Raw genomic sequence first — 22,273 nt, forward strand, 5'->3', positions numbered from 1 at the left:
CAGATTTTGACACCGTGTACGACACAGCAGTGAACAGGCACAAAGGCTTTTCTTTAAGACACAATTTTACTGTACAAAATGTTTTATAGTTTTCACAAAATACATTTAGAAAGCTCCATTTTAAATAAAATTAAATTGAAATATTTAAGAGACAGCGTGTAGACGTTTTTATCTCAGAAGCATTGCTCAGACGTAAACCCAGTGTGTGTCCATGTTCTACGTAACACACTGAAATAAAAATGCAAAAACTCAAAAGAGCATGACAGATGATGCTAGAAAAACCCTCCCATGGTCTTCAATTATAAATAAGGACTGCAGGGTTCGACTGCAGTCGCACGAACTCCAAGCCAATGTAATTGAACAGAACGTGTTTACAAAAATTTGCAACACAAGACTAATATCTTTAAAAAAACACTGTGTACTAGATGAAATACAAAGGCTTTGGTCTGTTTTACAATCAACAATGATTAAATCTGATATGTACTTGTAAACAACTGCCAAACACTTAAGTTTAAAACTCTGTCAAGCAATGTTTAATCATAATTATAGGAATTAAATATTTCTAGTTGCACAATTTTTTTGACCATAGGACACTATAATACAACTATACCTAAGAGACAAATTGTACCTGACCCTAAAGAAATGTATTTTATGATGCATGGAACATTTATAGAATATTCTCGGGGATATAAATGAAATCAACTTTTATTGGAGAAATCTTTCTGGAAGATTTCTAGGGAAGACAAGTACTTTACATTTTGACATAAACAAACTGGATTATATCGAAGACGCAGTCTACCATTTACAGACTACAGGTTTTCTTTTGCACCTGTTTTTCCACATTTAATGTTTCTTCGTGGTATTCTAGAGTCAATCCAACCACCGAAGCAAGAGGTCCAAGCTGTGTTGCATGTGGCGCCGTCTTTGCACACACTTTGAGCTGTTGTTCCGTGTTTAATAAATCAGAGAGGAGTGGGGACCACAGCCTCAGTGGGTGGATCGAGCTTTTAGAGTTTCCTCTGCTAAATATCCATCCGTACGAAATAAGACCAATAAATAGTTTATTTTTTTCTGACACAGTAAGAGTCTTCCCTCCAGCTTTTTTCGTCTTTAATGATATGCAACAGCGTCCAGAGACCATGCAAAGGCTGGTAGAAAGTCTCGATATAAGCAGATTAAAAAGATAGTCATGGCAGAATCTCTCCTCTCGCAAACAAACGCAAGACCAACATGGTTTTCTAGCAGTCCATCTATCAGTACTTGATCTCGGTTTTTCTTATTAACATACAAATGGCCATTTACTAACACACCAGAGAAAAAAGGAAACAATGACTGAAGTTGGAAATAGAAAAAAAAACAGATAAGTTTTGTTCCATAAAAATTTAACACCGGGCACTTTACAGAGGTCCATTTTTTTTCGGTCTTTCCATCCTTGTTCTCTCTTATCCAAGTCCTCGTCTGTTTGAATGTGCCTAGGGCTACAGAATAGCACACAGTCCCACTGGAAAAACAAAGCCCAGACGTCCCAAGGCTCTACCAGAGTCTCTTTCTCTTTCCTCCTCTTCCTCTTCTGTCCTTTGCCTCCTCTCAACCCTCACTCTCCTTCTCTACTCTCCTGTGCCGTGTGTGTGTGAGGAGCACTGCCGGAGGGCGATGGTGGAGTGGGTGGTCACAGGGTGAAGTAGCTCTTCTCTCTACTGTAGTCTTGACCAGTACTGAGACATGTCAGGCTCGCTGCCTGGGACTTGGACAGGGACAGACACTCCAGGAGAGATGAGTCCTGCAGAGATAAGAAAAGAGAAAGAGACATGAGTGGAAAATATATATATATCAGACTTTAAAACAGGCCCTGAAGACGACATGCTGAATACGATGAGTGGATGCACCATGCACAGTTAGCCTTATAGCAAAAGCAAAGCGTTGCAGTTTAAACACTTGCAAAGAGTCGACGAGCAGTGGAGCTGCAATGAGTCACAATGCTCTGCACATGGTTGCACAGCAAAAGGCTTGCGAGCTCGATAAATTGAGGCTTTGGCAATGGCATTTAAACAGAGAGTACAACAGCAAATGAATCAAATTAATTAGCAATTTACCACAGAGGAAATGTGGTTATGCATGATTAACTCTTCATGACTATAACCGGTATATATGGCTCCCAGTAACAGCATCCTAATGGGGTGGAACTAAACTATGGGCCGGAGTAGTGGGAGTGACATGATGGCGTAGAGCAGGCGATGAAATGAGCTTAGTTCATGCAGCCGCAGGAGCAAAATGATGTGAGATGTAGAGATTTCAATACGTTAAAGCATGAAGAGGAAAGTTGCAGCAGCAGAGCATGAATCAGAAATCTCTAACATGAGGCCAAGTACCCCCCTTTAAGTTAGAGGAAAGGTGGCAGATAGGTTACAAATAAAGTGCACTGATTCCCAAGCATGTTGGTAAACAATGAGCTTTCTGCCTACCTGTTGAGGTGGTACCAGAAGTGGTCATTGATTGGCTGTTCATATGTGCCTGCATATGAGGGGGCGTGTATGTTTCGTAGCTCCGCCCATTCACAGGCGGACTGGTAGGCAGCATGCAGGAATAAGAGGAGGTCTGGCTGGGCTATAGATGGGGAGAAAATGTTACATTAGCTTAGCCAACCATATTTGTAGTCTTTAAAACTTTCAGCTGTTAAATGTCTTTGGTTTTATTTAAATCTAATTTATATTTAATTTCTAAGCTTCTCCTGTTTAAGGAAGGTTTTGTTTGGCCAAGAGGCAGTTTAATTAACTCATGGTGTATTATTACTCCAGTGTTATATTCAGATAAATCCTCATAACATATATTCCAGAAGTGAACTCATTCAACTTTCAACTTACTTGCATAGGTAGATTGTTTGCCATGGTGAAGCTGGGCATGGGGGGCAGTGCACTGTAGGTGTTTGTGAGTGCAGAGTCAGGTCTACCCAGCATTGACCCCGAGGTGAAGGACACTGTGGAGGAAAAATGAAAAATGGGGTTAAAATTACACAAGCACAGAGTGCTCTGGTGTTTGCTGCCGTCTCATTAGCGTTTAGCAGTGCGTGTGTAAGGTGACGCTCTGTCTGACAGGCTGATGGGCCCGGACAGATACTGTACACTGTGAGTCTCAGGTGATTGACTTGTGAGCATGAGCTGCAGCTCTGCCGGTGTGCCCTCCTGCCTGATGTGGTAATTACGCAGAGAGTCAGCTGAGAAGTTTTGCTCAATCATCCATCTAAAGGAAACCACCGCTGCTTCATCATGTGAACTAGAGCGCACAGACACCGAGGCCTCTTTGCTCTTTTTTATATTCATCCGCGGGCTTTCTCATAATAGTATTCAGCCGTTTTTCATCTCGTGGACACTTAAATTTATTACCTCATTTAATTGAGTTTGTGTGCATGATTTGTGCAATACAGAAGGTGACAGATTTAATTATGGAATTAATGTGTTTTCGTTTCTGTTTTTTTTTTTCTATTTTGGAGAGACTTGTAAGTGTTGCCCTGGCTGTGTGGGACCTACCCGGCGTGGTGGGCTGTGGGATGGCCTGGTACACGCTAGTGCTAAAGCTGCTGCTGATGGGAATGTGACTGGAGGAGTTGTTGGCCTGCCGGCGCTGGTTCCGCAGCTTCTCCTCTCGCCTCCACTTCGCTCTCCTGTTTGAGAACCATACCTGCGATGCAAAGCAAGCTGCATGTCATTTTCTGGACTGAAATCCTAAAAGGGTGAATATGTTTTCGGAAAACTCACAAAAGTCTGTTGTAAAAAGTCATTGCTTACTTGTATTCTTGCCTCTGGCAGGTCAATTTTCGCTGCTAGTCTTTCTCGCGCGAAGACATCTGGGTAGTGAGTCCTTTCAAATTCTGCAACACAAGATTGTTAGAAATTAAGTTATAATATAAGTCGACAGTGATTTAAATTTTGGTTGGCTTTACATTTTTAGGGCCTTGTGGCGTAAACTCCACACCCTCTCATCATTACATCAAAAAACAAATATGTCTAGTGTATTTTTTTAAGACATCAATATGATGCACATTAGCATAAGTCATTGCACAGATTGCTGCACCTTTTTCCAGAGCTTCAATCTGCTCCTGTGTGAATGAAGTGCGATTTCTCTGTAGTTTCCTCTTGAGCTGCAGACGCATCTGTGTCTCCTCTGAGTCCTCCCCGTTCGAGCTGATGGAGTTTGTGTTTTCTCCTGCACCGTCCTGTTGTTGGCAACCGTCTGCAAAACGAAAAAAAACGTTATAATGGAAATATACATTCAATTAAGCTAATTGAATAATTAATTCTCTGGCCTCGTGTTGTATCAGTCTGCAGCTAATTGTACAGAGCGCGGTGCAACATCATTAATTAAAGGCCCTGTCATGCTTGATTGGACTCAAAATCAGAGGAATGATTGCGATTCCTTCTTAATGTCGCCAGATTACAGCCTGCGTGAAAAGACACTCTCTGAAGAAGGCTCTGTGGTTTAAGTGTTTATAAAATATTGTGGGAAAAACGTGCTGGCGAGGGAAAAACTCTGCGTACTTCTCGCCCCAAGACAATGGAGTGTGTTCTCAAAAGGTTAAGAGAAATGTGACAAGATGTGGCGAGCTTTCTTTTCAGGCCCTATGAAATGTATTAAAACCCCAAACTCCCTAGCCCCCTTTTTTAGGGGCAGAGCAATGCCTCAATGGTCGTTCCCATATGGGCGTTGGTATAGCCATTGAGGTGACCACCAACTTTTGAATAGGAGAAGACGCCTTTCAGAATGATACAATGCCTTCAGGAGTAAGGGAAACCATTAAACTATGGACACAGCCCGGGACGAGCAGTGAGCCCTCGGTGGGTGTAATATATGGGAGGGGGAGCCATTGGAGGGGATGACAAAAGGATCCTCTCTCTCTGGAGGCGCACAGGCTATAGTGCTTTGGCATTGTGCGCACGAGGATCCCAGTCAACAGAGCTTTGAGTCCAGTGTGTTAACCCTTATCCACTACCATCATTAATCACGTCCCCCGGCCAGCTCCACGCCAGTCAGGATTTCTGTCTTCAATTGGAAACAAATGAGTGAGGAGAGAGCATGCAACCCCCTGAACAACCCAAATCAGGCCAATCCATTCACTGGCCCTTCAGTTTGCAGGGCGAGGCTTATCGACTAATGTCTGTCTTGTTGTTGGACATCATTATCACACCAAGGAGTTAATGCGAAATTAAGCAGGGCTGCGCCGGTAGAGGGCTGCTTCATGTAATATCTCACTTATTAATTCCCGCAGCCTTCAACTGGAATTTGTGTCTGTTTCTATGCAGTTAGTTTAAGCTTGTGTTTAAACAGGATATTTTAATTTAAGTGAAAGATGCCTTGCTCTAAAACCGGATGATTCTGGAGGAATTGAACTGTCGCAGAAATGCCATAACACAAAACTAAACCCACTCAAGTTTGTAGTTTTAGTGTTCAAACTGTTCACAAACCTGTAGAGGAGGTATAAGAAAATGTAGTTCAAACTTCAATGGCATTGCAGGACTTTTTGGCGTCTTTCACTGACCATAAAAACATATTTAATGTTTCTAAATGTAGAAGTTTTTGGTTCACTGGAGGCAACCTGATGCGCAACGTTTCTACACAATTTCCCCCGCTGCAAAAACAGACAAAAGTATTCTTCTATAGGCCAATAGTTTGTATCCACGCTATTTGTTTCTTTACTCCGGATAATCCATAAAAAGGAGTGAATGTGCTGCTATTATCCGTCTGCCAGACCCACTGACGCTAGGATGGGATTTGTTTTCTTTATAAAAGCGCTGGGAAATAAACTCATTCTTTAGTATCACGATGTCTCAGCCAGTGAGGCGGAAAAGCAGCAAAAAAAAGTGAGAGAGAGGGAGATACCGAACCAATTGCGGCACCTTTCAGCTGCTGAGACCGGATCAAAACACTCTTGAGAAACCGCTTAGAAGTGAAAGAGAAAGTGAGAGACTAAATCCTATAGACGGGATTTGGAGCCATATAGCCAGCGAGTGAGAATGAGAAAGAGATGAAAGAAGAAAATCGGTGCGGAGTTTTTATTCGTTGCTCTTTGGAATAGAGTTGTCTCCTTTTGGGGCCCTGTCACTCTCCATGCAGCCTTTCTGCGTGCGCGCTGGGCTGTCGGCTGGAAAACATATTTTTATTCCCCTGAGACAAGTGATTTAATTCAATACCTGGTGAAAATTTTAACACTGAATATTTTATTTTGACTACTATAATATAGTATAATACCATAATCAATACAATTATAGGTGGAGTTATTGAAAATGTTATTTAATTTGTAGCTAAAAATAATGTTAATTAAACTAATTATATATTAGTGACAAGAGAACACGGTAATAAATCGTTGAATAATAAAGTGAATATAAAAGAAAAAAAATGCTTGAAAAATAAATATCAAATTATAATACCACTTTAATAATAATAATAATAATAATAATAATAATAATAATAATAATAATAATAGGTTCGTTAAAATTTTCGCTCGAAATGTGATCGTTTCCGCTTTACTGCCTGTTAATAACAGCCCCACGTGTCCACATGAAACGAATGCAAATTATTGTATGCGACCACTGAATTCCAGCACGCGCATTTCCGCTTTTCTGGCGCGTGAAAATAAGACGCAGCGCTTCTTCCTAACGTACTGCATTGATTTATTTTAAGAAGCATAACAAACGTCTGACTTGTTCTGAGACGAGCTGTGTGTTTGGCCTTCAGCAGGCCGACAGGAAACCCTGTGAGGTGGAATATTTCCACAGCAGCCCGACCATCTCCACACTCCTGCATGTTGCCATAATGAGAGACAAAGCCCTCTCTAATGAGCAATTACACGTAGTGCGGAGCGTTCCCATAACCAATCATTGCGTGTGAAGGAAAACATTCCTTTGTACTAAATATCCCCGCACACACACACAACCACACACACAGCTCGGCCTCCCCATCAGGAGGGGAGGAAAACTCCGGCTGTTGGATGGACACCTCTGCTGAAAGGACAAGCCGCTGTCACGCACATCCATGTCTGGGACAGTGGAGGCATTCAGACTGCATGCACGGCCTGTGGCTTCCTCTAATCGACTAGTCTTAATTGGGGGTCTTGTTCAGGGCATCAAAGCATGCCAATACAATACCTTCCTGCAAACAGAGCCGTGGACCGGAACCACTGGAAGAGTGAGCTGTAAAACTATTCAGATTCAAACATGACAGTTTGTGGTGACCTCTGTGGAGTTCAAATCCAGACTGATAAAGGAAATACATATTTCCTCTGACTATCCAGAAAGGCTGCACCCTAAAGCAGATCTAAAAGGCCCTTTTGTTGCAACCGGGCGTGCGTCAAGGTGTCTTTATCGCCACTGTGTGATAATGAGGCTCACCTTGGTTGGGCTGCCCTGGCACTGATGTTCCGGGGTACCAGCCGGGCCGGGTCCCCCAAGTTCCTGTCTGACCGTTGAGCATTCTCAGCTTGTCATACATGCCATCTGCGCCCATCTGTTGCTTTTCACTAGCCAGGTTGCGAAGGACTCTGTTTATCGATGACACCTGAATGACAAATTACATATGATCAGAGTGACGACCAGGGATTAGGAGGAGCACCATATCCGCGTATCCTTGTAATAAAAGTTAATGTGCACAGGAGGATGTTCCTGAAATGCGCAGAAGTGGTCAGCGCCTTGCTGCTTCTGTATGTTTGGGTGCTTGAGCAGCACGCCCTCAAACGCACTGCGTTTAATAAGACTGAACGGATGGTTGCCCATCTCTTCTTCCTCCACTGCATGAGAAAAAAGTCATTTCATGTGGCAAATTAAATCATGCACATAAGTTACAGTCAGTGCACTTACGCTGGGTATGTTGTCGTTGGTGCAGATCCCCTCCGACAGAAGTCTGTCACGGATCTCCCATGCAAAGATAGACGGACACTCTCGTTTGTACTGCGCGATTTTTGCGACCACCTCCGGAGTGGCGACCCTGGGCTTGCTGCCGCCTATCGCTCTCGGTCTTATGGAGCCAGTTTCATAATATCTGCCCAGGATCTTGCTCACGCAGCCGTTGGATACCTGGACAGGGAACAAAAGACACAATTCACATACATTATTTACGACTATGTAGGGAATTTCTAAGATGGCGTCAAATAATTATCACCTTTTCACTGTCCAGCACTTGGACTTCATCATGGGTCTATAAACACAAAAAATATGCCTTGAATAGTACATTAGGCATTTCTTACAGTAAATTTATTCTTTATAAAAGCAGGCACATTTTCTTTTCTTCTTGTCTGCCGTATTGCATCTAGTAATTATTCAATAATTTTAGTGGCTTAAACACATCTTACAATGCAACAACCACGCTGCACAACACATTGACTTAATGTGAAATTCATACCCTTATGTCTTCCCATAGTTTATCCTTATACAATCTGTTTGCATCCATGGAGAACAGAGTCTGCATGAAGCTGTTTTCTGTTTGAAATAATGCACAGTAGAATTCACCTGTAGTATCCTGGAGATGTCGCAGGGTCGAGCGCCGCTGTGAGCAAGTTCAACTATTTTCTGCCTGGTGGAATCCGGGAGCGGTCTACCATTAACAAACACACCACCAAGCTGGTTTACGCCACTGTGACCTACATGGAGACAAAAGCATCGCAGTCATCACACCGCACTATCACTCACAAAACAAAACAACATGGCTGATAAAGCAATGGTTTTTATTGAATGGCAGGAGGATGGTAGAAGCGTTGAGGAAAGACCGAGTTCAAGATGGAACATGGAGACAGGAGGACACAGGGTTGATTTAAGTTTGCAGAAAAATTAGATTCGCTTTTTTCTCAAATACTAAAACGTGCTAAAAATTAGACTTAAATGATACAACAGGAGTTTAAAGATAATAAAACACCGCTCGGTTCATTCCCTTTAATGACAAACCCTGCGCCTTTATTCTGTAACGCATGCTCAACATCGGTTAAGCGATCAAAATCAAGCACTGTACAACCTGCAATATCTAAACTGCGTGGGTTTATGTTTAAAAAGAGCACACCAGTTGGTATCATGCCTCGAGGAAACGGACAGTCTTTTTTATCAAACCAGAAAACTCCGGTATTTAAACATCCGCACAGTTATCCATTCCATCATGAACATCTGCGCATCACCAAGACTAGAATCTGACCCAAAACTATCGGTTAAATAATAACCAGCAACCACAACAACCACATAAAACACTGCAGCTGGACTATTGCATTAAATTCACGAATTCATAAACATAGCTCTCTTAAAAGTATCGTTAAATCGACCAATCCTTCCCTTCAAAACACACAGGAATTACGCACCAATAAAGCAGCCAGCACACAGTATACTGCCTCTAAAACAGGATTTTTTAATAATAGGTTATAGTCTAAAATACTAGCTTTTTGTAAATTATTCCTTAATTGTTTCATTGCATTCGTCTAAATGAAAGAATAAGCCCGCAAACCTGAAGCCAAATGGGAGAGCTGACTCCCCGGAGTGCCTGAGCTGCTCTCTGTTTCTCCGCTGCCTTCCCCTGCGCTGCCGCCCGGTACATTGACTCCGGGAGCAGAGGCTCCTTAGCAATAAATAAGCTCCAAATATAGAAGAGGGGGAAAATATGATGAGCCTGCCTGACATTTGTCTTTAAAATAAAGCTAGCTGCACGTCAAGTTTGAGCTTAATTTCTGGAAATAGGCGGAAGTCGCCTCGGATCATGCATGGGAGGCTAATTGAAAAGATCAGTTGGAGCACTTGTGGCAGGCATGTCACTTTATGACACCGCTCTGCTTTTGAAAATCGCATCGTCACGACAAATAGTAGCATGATAAAACGACCCTTTCTGTCTGCATTTGGATATCACTCAGACAAAATTGGACGCTACTCGTTTACCCTCCGAGGGAGACTTCGTTTTAAGGTGGCCAGGGGCTACGCGCGGTCACACAAACGAGGGCGCGCCTGGATTCTTAACATATTAAAAGTGACATGCAGTTTTTTTCTCCCCCCTTGTTTGTATTTGACAACAAATGCTCACAGCCACTGCAGTCCTGTTGTGTGCAATCGGTGGGCGTCTTAACTCTGAAATATGTCACAGTGCTGTGATTTTAACTGCACACTTATTTTTTCTTTTTTATAAAAGGCCTCTGTGAGAATTAACCTGTTTAACCGAGAAACATATCCCTTTGGCCGCTATGTGCTATAATCTTCCAGCGTGGATCTGATTGATAGTAAATCCATTATCATCCCTCCTGCTCTTTGGTAATTCCCGGATTAAGTGGAATTAATAGACTTCTTACGCTGAAATTGGCCTATGCGCATTAAGCAGCCCTTGCTTTCTCTGCGGGCTCTCCACGGCTGCTCAATGCATCTACCTCTGATTTACAACTATCATATAAATCCTCCAGATCGATAAAAGCGTCAGATAAGGACATCACATAAAAATCAAACTCTCCTAAAAGGTTAAGTCTTAATCATGGCGACAATTCCCTCAAGTGCCTGGAGTCGATCTCGCCCGCTGGCGCTGATTATGCGCCTTGTATTCTATTGCGAGTGGACTAATAGGAAAACATATGGTGTCAATTTGGACGCTCCCCACCATATACACCCAGGAGTTATTAGCACAAAAGCCACCGAGGCCGCCGCGACCTTTAGACAACCCAAAGGGCCGGGCCCAATGATATCTGCTCGGCAATTCGCAGCAGACATCACACGCCAAAGCTAGGGGAGCATCCCATTATCATCAATCCGCAGCAAAGCAGGAGCGCTGGGTGTTGTACACAGCTTTGATAAAGGCCTCATCATCCCCATAATGGACAACTGGCAAGAGCTGCGGCCTTCAAAATACAGCTCTCCTGCCATCCCTTTGTACAAGGATTTTCTTCACCTCTGAATCAAACCTCTGCACATCAAATAATCCAACTGTCAGCATTGGATTCAAGCATATTTGGACCAAAATGCGCACAGATTACAGCACAGACACGTCATCGAGGTATATGGAGAATAATATAATAAAATTATTCCACACACCTTCATCACAGATGTCATACACCTCTTGTCCAGCAGCAAGAGAGAAAATGTTTCATGTTTAACCTTTTTTGTTCAACACACACACACATACACACCAGGCATTTAAGACAGAAAATCAACTCATGGGCCACTTTAATAAGCAGCTTCATGTGGCATGTTTCTATGATTGGCACCCACGACAATATGGTTGTTAATATTTATCTTCCGCAGTGAAACTAGTGAGGCCTGCGGTTATAATCTGAGCATTTTCTCTCTAGTTCCTGCTGTCTGTCCGTGAAGAATATGGGCTAATCTGCATAAGACATTATTGCTATTCCTCATGTTTCATGCAGGGCTCTTCTCCACGCAGCTAATCTTGTATGCAGCCTGGCAGCCAGCTCTAACGCTAATGCAGACGGCTGTGCAATTATTTAATACCAACTCAAGCAGAAACAAAAAATCTCCCTCTCAACCCAGCCCCCCCTTTATTCTGCTCCCCCCTCTCTGTCTCTCTCTGTAGCAGGACGACGTGTGGTTAACATGTTCAGTAATAACTTTGCCCACCTATCCATTGAAAAAAAGTTCAGCAAAAAAAAAAGAAGATAGGAAGAAAAGAAAATTAACAGGCCTTCAAATAACTGGGGATATTTCTGCCCTGCAACCTCAAAGTCATGCAAATGTATGCTTGAAAGTTATTACGACATAATAACAACCAGAGCATAATGTCAGTGGGTGTCGCTGCCATGCAACCACATTAACACTTGCGGTTGTAATTAAAAGTTTTGAGATAAAATAAAAAACAACTTACTGTTCTGCATCATTGAGGCTACTCCAGACTCCCACGTGGCTTGGTTGTGGTATTCTAAGTGTCACAGGAGAAAAACAAAAGTGGTCAGCATCACATCACATACCTGCTGTATACATTTATTTTACTGTCTTTATATTTTTTATGTATTTTTGTAATAAATAATCTCTCTTCATCGTTCGATTTGAATTGTTGCGGATCATTTTAAAGTGCTTAAACATTACTGATGCATTATGAAGTTTTACAACCTCAGTGTATAATGTATTTTAATTAAACTTGCCTGGAAACAGAGTTGACTGTCCACTCTATAACAATTTAGTCAATCATCTGCCGTTTTCACTACTTTAATGTCTCCCTATAGGACAAAGCAAAACAACACATTAGCACAGCCACCACAGCTATACTGATGTACTACTGTATTTTTTTAATATTACTGTTAACTTCAACGCTGCTGCCAGGCTAATAACTCAAAACAGACGTGGTAGAAGATAACTTGTATATCTCTGTTGCTCACTTGTCAACAAACAATTAAACTAACCGCGCAGCCGTGGTATTGGGCCTGTAGTAACTCATTTACAGCAGTTTTTTCTGTCTATGAGCTCTATTTTTACATGAAACAATCAGCTCTCAGAGTCACAGTAAGACGCCTTTATGTAAAAAACTTGATATCCCTCCGCCGGTGGAGTCTATAGTGTGGAAACTGTACAGTGACACACGTTGTCTACCTCGCCTCAGTGCTCTGCAAAAGTCCAGACCAGGAGGGGGTACAAAGCTGGTGTACAAAGCCTGCTGGACTCCCAACAATGCTACCCCCCTCCCTCCTTTTTTCTGCCTCCGTGTACCTCAAACCCGGGGCGAAAACTCGGCCTCCGCGACTAGAAACACACAGCTTCCCTACTAAACACACCAACAAGTTCAGATTAATACAAAGGGCCGGAGGCATGCATCCACCCCCTCCGGGACCATTCACACACACACACACACACACACACACACACACACACACACACACACACACACACACACCCTCTCTCTCACGCACACACACACACACCCTCTCTCTCACGCACACACACACACACATACACGACCGTGACCCCGGTGCCACTAGTGGGTGAATGTGGGTTTTGTTTTGCCCTGCTTTCGGAGAGATTTTTTTTTTAAAAGAGTAATTTCTTGTTAAAAATATTTGGTGGTTATTTTGTGCTGCTGGTGCGGGTTGTAAAGCGGGTTGAAAGACACAACAGCGCAGTAGGGCGCTCAATTGGAAAAGACAAATGCATTAAAGAAGCTATTGACTGGGAGGACAGATAAAAAGGGGGCCAGGCAGGGAGAAGTCTGAAGTTTCCTCGTTTTCTCCCTCCATGCTAACTTGTGTTGTATGAAGAGCAAAATGGCCTAATAACGCCGGCTAACAGGCTGTGTTTGGTGTAGGGTTAGTTTGTGACGTGCATGTATATAGAGAGCCGCCATTACTGCTTTAAGACTGCAGCCTCCTTTCATGTTTAACAAATAGGCTGAATTAATCAAATGCAGATTCCTTCACATGGCCAACGAATCCTGAGTTAGCCTGTTTAGCACGACCTAAATGACTAAAACGAAGTACAGTGTGTATTAAATATTTTGATGATTCATCTCGTTTTCTGTTTTGTTTATTTTAAAAAAAATTTATATATAATTTTTTGCAACAATATAAATTATAAAAGCAGCTAATTAAGGCTGAAAACGCGGTTCCCTCAGTCAGTAGCTTTTAGCCTGTGGTTAATCATTTATTTAGGGTCGAAAGCTCAAACGTTGTTGTTCCTGAGGTTAACTACAAACTAATCTGCATTTCTTTTCCTGTTGTAATCCGGAACAACAATGTCGTAATTCAACATGCTTATTCTGACTGCTCACATCATTTAAATGCAGAGGTGGTTTATGAAGGCCTGGACTTCAATGGGTCCAGTGCGGGTTTCAGGCTGTCATATAGTTATTTACAGACATGTGAAATGCACGATAATTTAAATATGTGTAACACTGGCTGGTTGGCAGCCCACTTTGTATTTTAGTGATCTGCCAATGGATTGAGTTGTACTCGAACATCATAGAATTTGATTATTGATTTAAAACATGTTTAATAAGTTTTTGTAATTTTGACATTTTTTTCTATTAAGTGCAGTACTACTTGGCAGAAATATTCTAAATAATTTAGTAAAAAATATCGATAAATTCATATTATTCAAGTTTTCAATTTTTAGAAAATGTTTTAAAGGCAGAAAAACAGAATTTTTTGGTTGGGTTGTCTTGAAACTAAATATGAAGTATTTAAAATTTGACTTTAAGCCGGTAAGCCTGTCAGGGTAGTGTCTGGGTGTTTTTAAAAATACTCCACAGACAAACTATTCGCTTGAATAATGTTTTAGCTACGCTAATAGCAGCCTTAATTTTTTTTTTTAAAAAAAAATCAGAGTAAAAAAAAACCAAATATTTTGTCTGATACACAAACACGTTAAAACAGGCCTCCTCTCCAACTGCTTTTTTACAAGGCGCTTGGGTGACTTGCCTGCATGAATCAATCTGACACCTTTCCTCAACGGGTCATTGCGCCCCATTCTCCACGATGATCACTGTCCTGGCCCAACGTGACTTTTTACTCTTTACTGTCATAAATAAGCGGTAAGCTATCCGTACAGGGCATAAACACACCAACAAAATGGAGCAGATAATACAGACAGAGACGCTAAAGGCTGTTCGAGTCCAGTCAGAAGAAAACAGGCTGCACAGTCCAAACGGTACAACACCCACAACCTCAACTCTCAGCCTCCAACTAAGAAGATAATCCATCATCTAGTATACTAATTACTACCATATATAACAGACTTATAGAGATATATAGCTACTTTAAAAAAGACACATTATAAGAAAAACATTTTAAAAGTGCTTCTAATATTTTTTACACCAACAAACTTTTCATCATCTTCTCACCTTTTTGGGGCATCCTGGTTCGTTGTCAAAGTCCTTTTCAAACTATAGGCTTCAGCCTAGTTCTCCACACCACAGAAAGAGAAAAAAACGCCGACCAGGATCAGTCTGTCTCTCTCTCTCGGGGAAGTTTAAAGGAGGGAAAATTAGTTTCCAGTGGTCTTCGGCGGAGACGGAGGGGATATCCCTGCGAAGTGGACAGAGATTGACAGTGAACTCAGATGTCAGGACGCACGGAGTTTGGCGAGGATGTGCGCTGGCGTGTGAGAGAGCGAATGAGAGAGTCGGAAAGAGAGAGAGTGGGGAAGAGAGAAAAGAGAGCGAGAGAGGGGAGGGAGGGGGAGGGCGAGAAGGAGGTGGGGGTGGTAGAAGGAGGAGGTTGGGGTAAAAGAGAATGAACACACCTATGCTGATTGGTGATGGAACAAGTGTATTAATGTATGTGTTCGTGGTCTGCTGTGCGCGCCTCGCCTCTCCTCGCCTCGCCTCCCTCCGCCGCTCTTCACTGGCCCATTAGCGCGACCCGACCTCTGTCATCATCCCCCATATAAACACTTCCCCCTGCACCACAGCCAAAGCGGGAAACGGGGCCGAGCCACAGCGAGAGAGAAAGAGGGAGAGAAAAGGAGGGAGAGAGAGTCTCGTCTTCCCAACCCACTAATCAGCCCACGCATGCAAATACCCTGCGCTCACTTGCTGAATATTCCCCTATTGCAGAGCAACTGCCTCGGAAATGCCCATTGGACGTGGAGCTCTTTTCTTCCAGACTGAATTGAGTCCGCGCAGGGAATCTCGGGCATGTTCAGCTCCAACCTGAGGCTAACTAGAGCTGCAAGCGAAGTAGTACGGGAAGTAGCAGTGGAGCAGCGCACTCGTGAAGGGTGAAGCTCAGTGTAGAAAAAAAGAAAATTACCAGGAGCAGCTGTGTGCAGGGTTTTATGTAATTAGGAGACCTAATATTTTTGCTTTAAGTCTGAACAGGTTCTGGACATGTTGCAAAAGTCACAGCGTTTTGTTTGTTTTGTTTTTGTGTTCCTGCTTGGTTATGGTGCTATGTGTGAGTATTACAGAAAGAGCACTTTCCAACTGTTAGTTTAATACGTTTTAATCTCTTTATCAACTTAAACAACACATTTAAATCAGCTTTACACTCAGATTATGGTTATATTACCAGAAAAAAAAGTTTATGCAAAAAAACTAAAATCTCAAGAAAGTCCTTATAGGAGAACACTGGGCTGAAAAAAATGAAAACTTTAATGGCCTTTACTTGAAAAGGAAAAAAAAACCTTTTCTCTTTGAACATGGCCCTTCTCTAACTCTAAACAATCAAAAAAAAAATCCCTACCACGTGCTTTTGTTGATTCTTTTGGGTATCACCATTCCCTGAATAGCCATACCCCTCCTGTCAACAAGAAGGCCATGCGTAAAGAGCGCAGCCTTTAGGCCAAGCTCCACTGCTCTTTATGGACACATTTGCGAGGCGCGACGGCCGGCGACGTCACTCCTGCGACCTGACAGCAAATAGCACGCGTAAATAAAGTAAAGCAAATGACTGTGTAGCCATGGCCACACGCTTCCCCAAACTGCGCTTGATTTGAATGACTGGCTATTAACGCACACCTCAACGCACCCAAAAGCAACCCCTCTGCGCCCGTGTTTGAGCGTCCACCCGGAGCCCTGGTGCAGCACCAGTCTAAGCACTGAGGATCCCCGCAGTTCAATCCAAAAGGAGGAGAAACCGAAGAAGAGAGAGAATGAGGGTTGTATGGATGTGGAAGCAGAAAAGGGGGTGCATGAAAGGGCAGTGAGAGAGAGAGGGCCCGGTAGAAACAGGGGGAGGGGAGAGAAATTGCTTCTCCTTTTTTTTTTTTTTTTTTTTTTTTTTTTTTGGATGGGAGGCCATGAAATGAAGTCATGGAGGCCTACACTTGACTTTCTTTGACATGTGAAAAAGTAGGAGAAGTCAGAGCTCATCAATAAAACACTTTGGAGGTGAAAGAGGGCTCCCTAACAACCATCGCATTCCTGACTATGGGTTCAATGAGTAGACAAACGACGCTGCCACAGAGGGAGAGGCAGAGAGAGGGAGGCAGAGAGGGAGGGAGGAAGAGGAGGAAAGAGTGAGAGAGGGGGGACTGCCCGGCCTGAATGGGGCCCTCAGTGGGCCGGCGAGATAATGAGCTGAGAGGAGCGGCTCAAACTGTCACCGAGGGTCCCGCGGTGAGGAACAACACTTTGGCCAATACTCCTTCATCAAACAAGCCGTAAACTAAACGAGCACATTCATCTGTTTCTCCTTGCTGCATTGTTTCTACTCACTCTGACTGGTGGCTCAGCCTATAGGCCTGCCGGGAATGAACGCAGCAGCTTATATCAGAGAGGAAAGGAGGGAGGGCAGGGGGGTCCCCAAACATTTTCACGTCAAGGACCCCCCTATTAGACATGCACTGGACCACAAACACACCCACTTCTTCTCTCCTTAGGGTTGGCTTTGGTAAAACTTTATTTTGCAGATTAAACTTTGATTTTCTATTTTCTAGAGTTACATGACAAAAAGCTCTACCGAAAGGATTACACTTAGACTAAATCAAAGTTAGAGGACTCTGGATAAGTGCAATAAAGTTTTAAAAGCAGTCTGCACTCCTGCACTATTAACTGTGCACTCCTGCCATGTGGCACAGCTGTAGCTGCTGCTTTAACTCCTTGATTTGGCACAAAGTGTGTAACAACATGTTGATAAATATCCGTTATCTGCTCCAAATAAACTCAGTTGTGTGACCTCGACTCTAAAGAAGTCTCCTAGACGTTTTCCTTTGTAGTGCTAATATTATCGGCCAAAACTGCAGCTGTCAAAAATTCACACCACTAACCTGCCCTCAGCTGAAAGACGGATTCCCTGATGAGTGTGTCAAGTAGTTTTCTTTGGAAACAATACCTCCACTAGGTTATTGATTTCTTCGCTTAAGCTGCAAATCCGCTGCAAGAGCCTAATTCGGTGTCTCCGCTCTCAGGAGAGATCTATTTTTTCATAATTTACAATATCGTCCCTTGCCTGCACAGGATGTATTCCGCTCTATCAGCTGGAATGCTTTTACAAAAAAAAACTGCTGTCCTTATTTTTTATTTTTCTTTCTGTTGTGGTCTGGATAGCCATGGAAGCTTTGAAAAAAAAACAACACGGGATAGGCTGATGTTGGGAAAGCAATTAGCCCAATTCGGATTAGCAGCAACTAAAGCCACAGGCCTTGAAAAGAAAGCCTAATCTGGTCGCCATTTTCCCCTGAGGCAATGTGGTATTTGTACCCATCTCGAAACTTTTAAATAAAAGGAAAAAAGGAGGAAGAAAGGGAGGGCGAAAGAAAAGAAAACAGAAGAGGAGGGAGCTGCAGTGGAAAGCAGGGACATTGTTTTTGGACAGAGGGAAAGGATGTAATGCAGCTCACTCAGAGGACTCTTGTTGGGATTACAGTTTACCCTTTACAGGCTGAGGTAACTTTATATCAGATTAATCCATCATGTGTCAGATTGGTGCACACACAGCTTCCAGTTTGATTTGACATTTTTCTTTTCTTTTTTTTTTTTTTTCTTTCTTTGTGATGACCCCCCTCTGGAGGTCACAGTTTACTCCCCTCTAATAAATCAGGACATCTGGTGAGCTCTATTAGAGAATGTTACAGGATTGTTACAAGATTGTTTTCAGTCAATAAAGGATGGCCAAGCTGGAGCCCTCTGACGGCTGCTGATTTTAAAGGAAGATGCTGGCCAAAGGTTTCTGTCCATATCATCTAAATTATTTATTTATTTATTTATTTATTTTTCTTTACTGCAGAAGCAGAGGTGTGAGTCAGTTCTAAATTCCGAGAAGTAAGTCGTAATATGTTTGTTTTTTTCCCCCTAATTTTGAGAAATTCAATTGGGAATTTATTTCTCTAACCTGCTACATTAAAAAAGGAACCCAACCTGCATTATCAGTTGTGCAAATACCGAATACACAATTATGACATTGTTTAAAAATAAAGAAATAATATTAATACTATTAATAATATAAACGTTTTTTTTTGAAGGACAACAATTCAGTAGATGGTAATTCAATCACTCTGATAATTTTTCAGTATCGTCCAGATATGTAAATATGAGCATTTATGGATCAAAATAATAAAAATAAAAAAAACGTTTTTATTTCAATAGATCTAACAATGATGATGTTTTAAAATAATTTACCCAATCATAATTATTTTAAAATGGATTATTATTATTATTATTATTATTATTATTATTATTATTATTATTATTATTATTATTATTATTATAAGTGGTAGAAGAATTATTAATGTTACTGTTGTTTTATTACTATGACTTTTTTTTTCCTCTAAATAATACTATAGTCAATTTTTTTTCTTTTTGTTTTTATCCTTTTTTATATTTATTTATTTTTCGAAGGAGATGTTTCCTTTAGAGTCAGAATGATGAGTCGACCCTCACGTGAAAGCTGTGTATATATTTATCCGTGGATCTGACCTGTCATCCATCACACAGCCTCGCTCTGTCACTTTTATTCTCTCTGAAGACATTCATGAGCACGTCTTCTCTTCATTTGCATAAATTATTTGCACTTTTACAATGTGTGATTCTGTTTTTTTGTCAACAATAATTAAACAATCACATGCTTGTTTGACTTTAGCGCAGACATTTCCTGAAACTGTTTTTTAAGGGAGCGCGTCCAAGACACTGATAATCAGTTTAACTTGAATTATTTCACCGAATAGATACAGGTATTGAGGTTCACAGTTATTTTCCTATGTTTCTTTCTCAGGAAAAAAAGGAGAAAAAAATTTTGCAGTAAGCTATTCAAGCCTAAACCTGCTACTTTGAGGGCGCTCAGAGACTTTTAAATTAGCGTCCTCAAACCTGAGGGTAATCTGTTTTTTAAAATTGAGCACCATCATCCTCCCTTGGTTTTATTGGATCTATTAAAAAATAGCCTAAAGATATAATTTTCAAAAAAAAAAAAAAAAAATTCACTTGCTTTTTTTTTTTTTTTTTTTCGTTTGTTTTTGTTTTTGCTCTCCGTTTCTCGTGTAAACTTCTCCATCCTCAAAGAGCATTGTCTTTGAGGTTTTGGGTTTTTTAAGTGGACTCCTTGTATTTCTGCAGTGTCCCAAAGAAGGTGTACAGTCCACAGCAGCCCTCTCCTGGCAAAAGGCTGAAGGCTTGGATAAACACCGGGGCTAATGGTGTCACAGTGCTGCTCGGCAAGCGTGACAGAAAGAAACACTGGACCCAAACACACCAGAGCCTGGACCTGAGGCGTCCACTTTCCCCCAGCTACTGACGGCAATCACATTGGATTTTTGTCTTTTGTGAAAAACGCATAGAAGCTCAGGATGGGGTGAGGAAAGATAAAAAGGGCCTGTATATTTTATTTAGAAAAAAACACACATTGAGCTGAGTAGAGAAATGAGGGTCAAGGCCTTTTTGTGAAACAAAATCAAAGTGAAAACCCTGGGGGCGCACATGTCATTCCCCTGCATGCCAAATTGGAGTTGAAAATCTGACACACTTTCCTTTAAAGCAAGTTAAAGCAGTCATAAATTAAAAAAATATATATGCATTTCGTAGCTTGCCCTTAGCCAAATATTAAAGTTAAACATGAGAAATTATTTCTCCCCAACTCATCCGTGTTCTTGTGTCTGTAACTGCAGCCCACAGAGTGATATTTCTCTGATGAACAGCGTCACCTCCGCCGCGCTGATGGATGGAGCAGAGCTGAGTTGATCCCTCACACACTGAGTTTACTGTACAGGTCGAAGCCTTTAATTTCCCCCGCTGTAGAGCTCACAATAATGGACGCTTTTAAAAGGAGTGACGTGCGCTTAATTCCTCGGTGAAGATCGCTAATTACACGCTGTATGTTTGTGTGATAGATGACAACGGGAGAAGGAGTCAGCTCAGTGTGTGTGGGTGCACACCTCCTGTAGGAAACACACAGTAACGTGCAGGCACTTAACCAATAATTTTACCTAACTTTGCCTCTGCACGAGGCTTGTAATCTTTCTGCATGCACGCTTAAGTTCGTGTTTACTTTTGTTCTGCACGTTTAAAGTTTGAGAACAGGGAAAGTAGTACAGATTCGTGCCATTTTAACCATTTAATGAAAATTTTACAGGGATTTTAAAAATAAAACGAAGCTTGTGTATGTTTATAATCCGTCCAAACTCACCGGATGAGAGGCAGGAGACGTGTGTCCGGTATCCTGTGCGCATAAAGTGGCTCCTTCCCTCCGCGGATCAGCCCTCCGTGTCACAGCGAAAGAAACTTATAGGTCCCGATTCAAAATCTATCTACCTTTGGATCCGTCGTGGAGTTGAAATGTCAATGAGAGTGGGAAAAAAAATCTGCGGCTCTTACCAGCAACTTTCCCTTCAGCATCAGCCCTCAACTTGGCAGTGATTGGCTGGAGCGACGGGTCGACGTCATACCTTGGACAGGACGCGAAGCGGGAATGGGGAAGTGCACAAGGTAGCGTACATGTGGAGCACACCGGCCTGTTTACTGTCCCACTGAGTGTTCAGCGTGTGTGTGCAGGGACTGACACAACACAGCACTCTGTGGAGGCACGTTTTACTTTATTTCGAAGAGTTCTGCTCGTTTTACTACTTTGATTTGAGTTATAATCCCTGTTATGACTCATGTCTTATTGAGGGTGTTTGCTCTGCTCTCTTCTGGGATACAATTGTCTTTTCTGACCCCTCCCTTTCATTTGTGAGGAATAAAAATCCCTCTGTTGTGAGTTTATTGAAATTTTCACATTATATTTAATTCAGCATATAGCTTTAACAACATACAACACAGATAAGGACCTTGTGGCCTCGTGCTTGAGTTTTCCAGTGTCACGTGGCATGTTTTGACACCTTTAAAAGGTTGATTACAAGATAAATGTATGTTCATATTTTCTTTACACAATATGCGACTGCCTGGAACTCACACAAACAGCTTCTAGAGACGGAGGAAACAGCAAAAAACCAGCAGGACTTCTTGAATTGTGGATGTTGCGGTGTCTTTTTTTTTAATTGTGAGCATGCTCAGTGTGCAACAGGTGTCCTCAGAACAGGTGCGTGCAGCTGCTGACCTGCACAGCGTCTCATGTGGTCTTTAGGCAGAGGTGTACATTCTGATGTCATGTCAAACGCATGTCTATTTGTGTCAGGGGTTTAAGACGTGATCATAAACCTAAATGATGTTGCAGTTGCTCCAACCTGCGCTGAAAACGCTTTTACTTCCACAGCCCTATAAAGTTGTCATCCACTGCTCGTAATGGGGCTTCGGCGTCCCTTTTACTCGGGCTAAAAGCCTCCGAGCCTCTTTCACAACCTCTGATGTTTGTGTCAATTTGAACAAGACCTGTGAGTAAATGGGCAACCGCGCCGCCGCCTGTCTCTCAGGAAGAGACCGGAGCGGAGGGCGCAGGTACGGGCCGGTCAGGACTGGCTGTGTTTGG

The 22,273-nt window shown here is 42.2% G+C and overlaps 1 protein-coding gene across 7 annotated transcripts; it reads right to left on the bottom strand.

Moving 5' to 3' along the window:
- Positions 1 to 118: 118 nt before the first annotated feature.
- On the bottom strand, positions 119 to 21,183 carry pax6b (paired box 6b). Of its 7 annotated transcripts, XM_074666915.1 has the most exons (15): positions 20,996 to 21,182; positions 14,779 to 14,962; positions 12,092 to 12,166; positions 11,815 to 11,868; positions 11,028 to 11,051; positions 8,493 to 8,623; positions 8,146 to 8,181; positions 7,845 to 8,060; positions 7,380 to 7,545; positions 4,069 to 4,227; positions 3,783 to 3,865; positions 3,525 to 3,675; positions 2,862 to 2,974; positions 2,463 to 2,604; positions 119 to 1,780 (listed from the first exon to the last, which is right to left on the bottom strand). In XM_074666915.1, the coding sequence occupies exons 4-15, from the start codon at positions 11,825 to 11,827 to the stop codon at positions 1,695 to 1,697; spliced, it is 1,320 nt and encodes a 439-aa protein (XP_074523016.1). In that variant the 5' UTR covers positions 11,828 to 11,868; positions 12,092 to 12,166; positions 14,779 to 14,962; positions 20,996 to 21,182; the 3' UTR covers positions 119 to 1,694. The 7 variants fall into 7 exon arrangements, with proteins under 7 accessions (XP_074523016.1, XP_074523012.1, XP_074523019.1 ...); XM_074666911.1 differs by lacking the exon at positions 12,092 to 12,166 and having other exon boundaries at positions 20,996 to 21,183; XM_074666918.1 differs by lacking the exon at positions 11,028 to 11,051 and having other exon boundaries at positions 20,996 to 21,180.
- Positions 21,184 to 22,273: the final 1,090 nt, after the last annotated feature.

This window comes from Halichoeres trimaculatus, unplaced genomic scaffold, assembly GCF_033239565.1.
Source record: "Halichoeres trimaculatus isolate MK-OKI-2021-1 unplaced genomic scaffold, fHalTri1.1 fHalTri1_scaffold_3, whole genome shotgun sequence".
In the NCBI taxonomy this organism is placed as follows: Eukaryota; Metazoa; Chordata; class Actinopteri; order Labriformes; family Labridae; genus Halichoeres; species Halichoeres trimaculatus.

What these genes read in the sequence shown, in the direction of transcription:
- pax6b (XM_074666911.1), bottom strand. An exon ending in AAGTGCTGGACAGTGAAAAG is followed by an intron (nt 8,061 to 8,145) that starts GTGATAATTATT and finishes TTCCCTGTCCAG; the next exon opens with GTATCCAACGGCTGCGTGAG. An exon ending in GCCAGGGCAGCCCAACCAAG is followed by an intron (nt 4,228 to 7,379) that starts GTGAGCCTCATT and finishes TTCGTTTTGCAG; the next exon opens with ACGGTTGCCAACAACAGGAC.